The 7,568-nt window shown below is 37.3% G+C and overlaps 1 protein-coding gene across 3 annotated transcripts; it reads right to left on the minus strand.

The window, feature by feature from the left end:
- Nucleotides 1–68: 68 nt before the first annotated feature.
- LOC132033687 (serine--tRNA ligase, chloroplastic/mitochondrial-like) lies at nucleotides 69–5,671 on the minus strand. 3 transcript variants are annotated; one of them, XM_059423734.1, is made up of 10 exons: nucleotides 5,412–5,671; nucleotides 4,930–5,097; nucleotides 4,035–4,128; nucleotides 3,808–3,956; nucleotides 3,631–3,723; nucleotides 3,196–3,375; nucleotides 2,341–2,507; nucleotides 934–1,068; nucleotides 721–814; nucleotides 69–505 (listed from the first exon to the last, which is right to left on the minus strand). In XM_059423734.1, exons 1-10 carry the CDS (start codon nucleotides 5,568–5,570, stop codon nucleotides 224–226), a joined length of 1,521 nt encoding a protein of 506 aa, XP_059279717.1. In that variant the 5' UTR covers nucleotides 5,571–5,671; the 3' UTR covers nucleotides 69–223. The 3 variants fall into 3 exon arrangements, with proteins under 3 accessions (XP_059279717.1, XP_059279716.1, XP_059279718.1); XM_059423733.1 differs by having other exon boundaries at nucleotides 4,930–5,078; nucleotides 5,381–5,667; XM_059423735.1 differs by lacking the exon at nucleotides 5,412–5,671 and having other exon boundaries at nucleotides 4,035–4,135; nucleotides 4,930–5,070.
- Between the last annotated feature and the right edge of the window lie 1,897 nt (nucleotides 5,672–7,568).

Here is a 7,568-nt window from a genome sequence, read left to right on the forward strand (position 1 = left end):
ACAAACTAGACAGCTGCACATGGTACAGTCAATAAACTCAAAGCATTCAGCAAATCTGCTATTTGCAGTGACAATCAATATTCAACTTTTATATAAACTTAAACTCATCTTAAACGTCTGTTCAATCTGCTGCCGAACTAAACAAAGTGAAAACTTTCCCAGAAGATGATGAAAAAAAATTATGATGCACATACAGTATCTAATACCAAATACGCTTCCTTTTTCAGTTCTGTAGGTGTTTTGGTTTAATAATCTGAAGCCCGCCCATGAATGGTCTCAATGGCTCTGGTATAATAACTGAGCCATCTTCTTGCTGGAAATTCTCAAGCAAGCATACTATCATTCGCGGAACAGCACATGCTGTAGCATTTAGTGTGTGAACGAACTGTGTTGGAGCTGCATTTTTCCCCTTTTTAGGACTTGATGATGAATGAGATGATTCGGGACGATACCTTATTCCCAGCCGACGGCTTTGATAATCTGTGCAATTTGATGCACTTGATATCTGTCGATCAAAGAACATAGCAGATTAGGATATTGTTAAAAGAATATAAAGAATCAAGTTAAGGCGCAGAACAAGTGATTCAGTTGCTAGCTTAGTTCAACCGCTCAAAAATTCAACAGTTGCAGAAATTATGGACAGTCCAGTTCCATGTGAGATATGTACAATTGTACATGTGAAAGAAAAGAAAAAAGAATAGAATTGGTGTCATTTCCTACCTCACCGTAACGGCCCAATCCTGGCATCCAGGCCTCCACATCAAATTTACGATATGCTGGTGCACCTAGATCCTCAGTTGCCATGTCCAATGTCCTGCACATAGTATGATTTGCATATAGGAATTGGAGAAAGAAAGGCAAGTGTATGTTTGGTGCACAAAAGTTGATCAATTAAACATGCATAACTTGTAGATATGAAATTAAGATGCCCACTTAAAATGAAATCCGAGTGATGAGAAGAGCTGTTCTTCAATTTCAATGAGTTCTTGATGATATGAATCACTTTCATCTGGTCGGCACAATATGAACATTTCCACCTTGCTGAACTGGTGAACTCGATAAAGTCCCCTGGCGTCAATCATCGACATTAATTAGTTGCAAACAAAAGAAATATATGCACGACTCTGTGTGTGCTCACATAAATAATTTTCACATGGTAAGCCATTTTTTATGGACAATCAATGATGATACTAGGTAGGCGTTTGGCCATAGGATTTGGAACCCCAATTTCAATTTTTGATTTGAAATCAACGTTTGTGAAATCTGCACGAAACCTCAACTTCAATTTCAAATCCCAAATCCTCCAAAAAGTAGGATTTCAAATCTCAATAAGAGTTGGGGAAGTTTTGATAGTTTTCACAAATTTTGGGGTTTTCATGTTTATGAGAAAAAATACAACATAAGAAATCCAAATTGCCTGTCCAAACAAAAATTTAACTTCAAATCAACCTGATTTCAAATCACCGATTTTGAATCATGATCTGAAATCATGTCCAAAAGGGCCCTAGGAGCTTAAGGCACAAATGGCCACAGAAACCACAGATATTAAAGTAAATAAAATACATTTAGTGGGCTCATGGAATTTATATATGAGATAATACATGAAAAGAATACCCTGAACTATTCGAAGTTTTGCAACTTTCATACTTAAACTGTGGGTATATTGTTATTTCCCCCCTGAACTACAATGTTTCCTCTTTAAAACCCAGTTTACAAATGGGTTTATTAGTCTCTTTTTGGTGTTATTGTTATTTTTGGATTACGGGTTTCAACTTATCAGCAAAAACAGTAGAATTTTGAAGAACAAAAGAACTCAAAAAATTGAATGAGAAAGAAGAAAGAACAAATAAGGAATAGGATTAATTAATATGAAGAAAGTGGAGGCAAAATGCCACATGACTACTGGTTTTGGCCTAATATTAGCTCCCACACACCACGAATAGATCAACGTCGCTCTTCTATGCCACTTGGCACTCCAGGGGTTTTTTTTTAATTGGAACCATAGTAGTTTAGGGGGTAATAGCAACACCCCATAGTTTAAGTATCAAAGTTGCAAAACGAGGATATGTATTATCTTTTTATATATAGTACATGTCTCATATATTAGGTGAAGAGCGAAAAGGCAGCCCGGTGCCTAAGCTCCTGGTATGCACGGGGTCCGGGAAAGGCCAGACCACAAGGGTCTATTGTACGCAGCCTCCCTTGCATTTCTGCAAGAGGCTGTTTCCACAGCTTGAACCCGTGACCTCCTGGTCACATGGACAAAGAGGGAAAAGATTTTTGAAAAAGGAAGACAGGAAAAGAAAAGAACAAACAGAAGGATAAGAAGTCGCAAGTAACCTAGTTGCAGCTCCTGCAGCACCAGCCTCAGTTCGGAAGCAATGGGAGAAAGCCACATATTTCAAAGGTAATGAAGAATCAGACAGAATGGAGTCCATATGTATTCCGCCTACTGGAATCTCAGCGGTGCCAATCAGGCACTGATCACTATTCTCGATGGAGTACACCTACCAGTCGTTTTGTAAAATAACACTGATCACTAAACCAATATAATCAATTCATTTCAGTGAATGACATCGCTACAAATTCTCCTTCACCCACCCAAAAAAAAAAAAGTGAAAAAAATCACAAAGCCTACCTGAAACAATGACAAACCACCAAGAAGGAAAAAGAAACGTAAAACATACATAGTTATACATTTAACACACCAAAAACTAACATGTTGCAACTAAGAGGTTCAGAATATGATCCATTTGTAGAACAAATATGATTTATGTAAAGAGCTTGCTCTATTATCAATTCATATATCTGCAGATGAGTTAAAACCCCAAACTATGGACGGAAAATAAGTCTCTAGCTTCAAATAACAATGTTAAGGTCATTCAACTCTTCACTTTTAGGAAAACCAGGGTTCCCTTGGTAGCTCAAGACTTGGTTTGAGTAAAAACAATCCGGGTTACCATCAAAAATCAATTCAAAGGAGAGAAGATATTATACTGTTCAAAAGAAAATATAAGATAACTATAAATTGGCTTTTATGGTTATCTTATCGCTCGATCTGATTTTCAAGCAAAGTGATAACACCTATCTACAGACACAATGGCAATGTTCAGAAACAGAAGATGAAAAAGACACATCATAGATTGTGGACGAAATCATCATCATCAATAAGGCATTCATTAGTAAAAGACAAACCTGAGTGTTTGTTCCACGGGGTTGAAATCCGCATTTTTCCACCACAGATGACCGCACAATCTCAGGAGTTGTCAGAGGTGTAAAACCTCTTTTCATGGCCTCTGAAACTGCCCAGTTTACAAGACCCATCTCTAAAAGAACTGCTTCATTCTTCAAGTAATAGAATTTGGACCCACTGACCTGAAAAGCGAATTAGTGGAAGACTAAATGTAAAACCAGCATACACAATTTATTACCAGTTTGGCATAGACTGTATGAAAGTCAATGGCCGATAGCAGAAAGATATTTGGATGAACATGGTCTAGTACGCAAAGGGTAACATGGTGAGGAAGAGACTGATTGTTTTCAAAACAAATGGATTGTATTGATAATATACTCTAGTTGCTAAGTTAGTTCAAGGTTACAAAACAAATACCTTTGGGTGAGAAAGAATACCTCAGCTGCAGCATCAAAATCAAACAGATCTAACTCTTTTCCCAGCTGGACATGGTCCTTAACAGCAAAGCTAAACTCAGCAGGCCGACCAACCTGAAATACGAGGAACGTAAATGAGGCTTGAGCAGGACCAAAGCAATGTGGTCTGCGCGCCTGTGTATATCAAACTAGAAGTACCATTTTCCTGACTATTGAAGAATCTTCCCCTCCTAATGGCACATCTGGATGTGTCATATTAGGTATCGATTGTGCTTCTTGCTGCAGCTCATCTGTAAGTTTGAGCAGGTCTTCTTCCAAAGTAACAAGTTCTTCCTTCAGATTCTTTCCTGACGAAAAATACAATTTACGCAATGAATAACCTAGCCACCAAAAGCTTCAAGGTGGACATATAATAAGAGACGAACCTTCTTCTATGAGCTTCTGGCGCTCTGAGGGTTCTAGTTTTCCTTTCATCTTGTTTGCAACTGCATTTCTCTCCGCTCGTAACTTTTCAACCTCCTGTTATCTGTGAGTAACAATTAGCTAAAATTGAGAATAACCAGTTCTATCAAAATCATTCAAGTATCTGAATTTCTTACTTTTTTAAATGAATCAAAGCTCTAAGAATGCAACACAAAGCACTAAAAGCCTTTTCAATACAATGGTAACGTGCAGAAATCCTGCTCTTTTTGTCATGCATCAATTATAGTATGATGCAAAAGCGAAAGCAAGATGACAGAAGGAAGGAAGCTCTTTAGATGGCAGGACCATATCTGGAATATAAATGCAATTTACAGGAATTATGCAGCAATTCACCTCCATTAACCAATTAAAACCCACCTTAACCTATATTTGTGATCAATTTTGCCAAAAGTAAGAAACGTTGATGCAGAACTTCATTAAAATGCAAGATATACAGTTGGTAGGAGGGATGCTGGAATTGTCCCAGAATCATCCACAAGAAAACGGGAGAGAAACATAAGAGAAATCCCCACACTCCTCGTGAAGGAATTTCAAACTAATATCATGACACTCATTATCCACATTAAAGAGTCACAAATAGGTCTTCTTCTGAATAGCATTTTCCCTTAATTCCATTATAGTATGTGTAACGTGTTAAATGCTTGCGAAGATTGTACAATGATGCAGTAACTAATGCTCAGAATCCTTTGGCTAAAATATCTACTTAAGTTACATTTTCAAGTTAACAAATTGAACCAACAGCACAACCGAAGTTACGAACTTTGAAGATAAACATACAACACTGAAAGGTCTAGACTTTATTGCCAAAAGAGTGAACAAACGAGATAGATAATTGACCTTCTGAACATTGAGCAACTTCTCATAGAGCTCAAGAACAAGCTCCAGATTAGCAATGGAGTTTCTATTCTTAATATTAACTGCAACTGACTCCTTATTATCTCTTATCCACTTGAAATCTATTGCTGCTTTCCATTGAGGCTTCACCGCTATATTCACCACCACAAACTTTAGTCTTCCAACAAAACAAAATACTTTCATAACACTTAAACTCGGCTATAACTGACAACTAGACGCTCCAACTTTGAGAATGCACATCTAGACACCTAACTCGTCCCCACTATCATTTGAACACTCATCAGTGTCTATTATACAGAATAGAACGAGTTGAGGTGTCTAGATGTAGATTCTCAAAGTTGGAGGGTTTAGTTGCCAGTTATAGCCGAGTTAAGGTGTCTAATTATGTATTATGCAAAAAAAAAACAGAGTTTTAGAATGTCAATATAAGTACCTTTATTATCGTCGGTGGCGGCGGCGGTGACGGCAGTTTGGACGGCGGAGGCAGAAAGGGATCTAACGAGAAGAGGGAACAGAGGCCTTGGATGGTAAGGTGTTAGACGACAGGTTAGGGTTTTGGAGAAGTAAGGCAGAGCAGCAAGTTTCAGGGAATGAAAGGTGAAGCAGCAATGCACTACTCCCATTGCTTCCCCACTTTCTTTCTGCTTCGATGTCTTGGTAAGGCCAAAGGTGTGACTGCTTTTCCGTCCCTGATTTATCACCCCTTCTTTTATTTCTTTTTCAAATAAAGGATATTCCACTCATCTTTAAAAATTGGAAAAAGGGTCAAATATACACCTCTACTTTGGTTTTATTGTTGGAACTTGTCTTCCGTTATACTTTTTTGGTTATATTTTCTAAATTTGCCCCTCATTTGGCGGAACTGACACGTGGCACACTCTGAATAAAATACCCAATCCACCACTCAAAAAACTCATACCTGACCCGAAACTAATTGGACTCCAATCACAATTAAAACAATATTCCACGTGTGGCATAACAATCTTCCATGACCCAAAAATAAAAATAAAAAAAACACCATATTCAGAGGTATAGACCACAGGACATAGCACCACCGAAATTATTTTCCTCCGCCGCTGATGACCTCTGTTTTCTTCCCTTTTTTTTTTTGTTTTTTAGATTTTTCTCCAAAAACAACTTCATCAAACTCACAAAAAAGTTGAATCTCCCCTTTCTTGTTTCATTGATTTTTGTTCCTCAAAGACCTCCCCTTTGAACCTCTCAAAAAATATATCTAATAGAGAATCACCGGAAGAGCTCTCTGTCAACCACCACTCTCTCTCGTGCCTCATTTTATATGGGGCGCTTGGGCTGAATCAGTGAAGGAGGTGATGGTGAAATCTCTTTCAATTTACTTTCAAAATTTATTCATTGTCGACGCCGCCAAATCTCCCATCATTGAGAGAACTGGAATGCCCGGCAAAATTTTGGGACAAACTTGGTGGTTGTCTGATTTAATCTTTGAAGGTCTCCAAATTTTTTTAATGTTTTTCTTAAATAAGAAAAGAATAATGGATGAAAAGGAGATAGAGGGTCAGAGGTCGCCAAAGAATAAATTTCTCGACAGGTTGAGAATGAACCAGAGAGGGTTGGCGGAGAAGACAACTAAGGTTAGGGAGTGAAAATATTTTTTTTAATGGGAAGGGAAATGGGTCGGATCGGGTAATGGATCAGATTAATGGGGCTGAATTTTATGGGTTGAGTATTTATCCAGAGTGCGCCATGTGTCAGTTCCGTCAAATGAGGGGCAAATTTAGAACTTTGCCTAACGATAAGGGCTAATATAACCAAAAAGTATAACGGAGGACTAGATTCAACAATCAAACAAAGTAGAGGAGTACATTTGACCCTTTTCCGTTAAAAATTTTGCAAAAAAAAAAAAAAAGGTTCATAATGTGGCACTCCACGTGAAAATTTTCAACTATGCATGAATAAAAAAAGCACTCATAGGTTAAAAAATTAAGGAGGGTTAATAATTTTTTGGATAAAAATGTAAAATTGGTCATTTGTAAAAATCTGATGAGTTATTTGTAAAAATCAAAATCGGGCCTCTTCTTTTTTGGATCCGTTATTCGTTTCTCTAAACTCTTCTATCCGCCTTGTTTTTTTTTTTCTCATTAAGCTCCAATGGTAGATTTTAGGTTAGTTACTGAGATGATTATTTGTCGTCGATGTTATTATCGTTAACGAGGCTGCCCCCAATTACAAAATACATTCTCCATCATTTTGGAGAAATTAAGAAGAAGAAACTCTTCTATCCGCCTTGTTTTTTTCTCATGTCTCCTATTTTATCATAAATTTTAGGTTAGTTACTGAGATGATTATTTGTCGTTGATGCTATTATCGTTGCAACCCGCATTTACAAAATACATTAAAAGAAGAAGGAGAAAATTTAATTAAAGAAGAAGAGTTGAAGGTAAAAGGCTCATAAATGAAGAAGTGGTGATGAAGTAAAAAGGCTGAGAAGTGAAGAAGAAGAAGAAGAAGAAGGAGGAGGAGGAGGAGGGGAAGAAGAGGGATTTAAATGAATTAAATGAAAAATAGAAAAGAAAAAAAACTAGTAAGCTCAATAAACCATTATAGATGTGGACGAATTTTATGGACAAATTAAGCTTTCACGC

This window comes from Lycium ferocissimum, chromosome 10 (assembly GCF_029784015.1).
Source record: "Lycium ferocissimum isolate CSIRO_LF1 chromosome 10, AGI_CSIRO_Lferr_CH_V1, whole genome shotgun sequence".
Lineage (NCBI taxonomy): Eukaryota > Viridiplantae > Streptophyta > Magnoliopsida > Solanales > Solanaceae > Lycium > Lycium ferocissimum.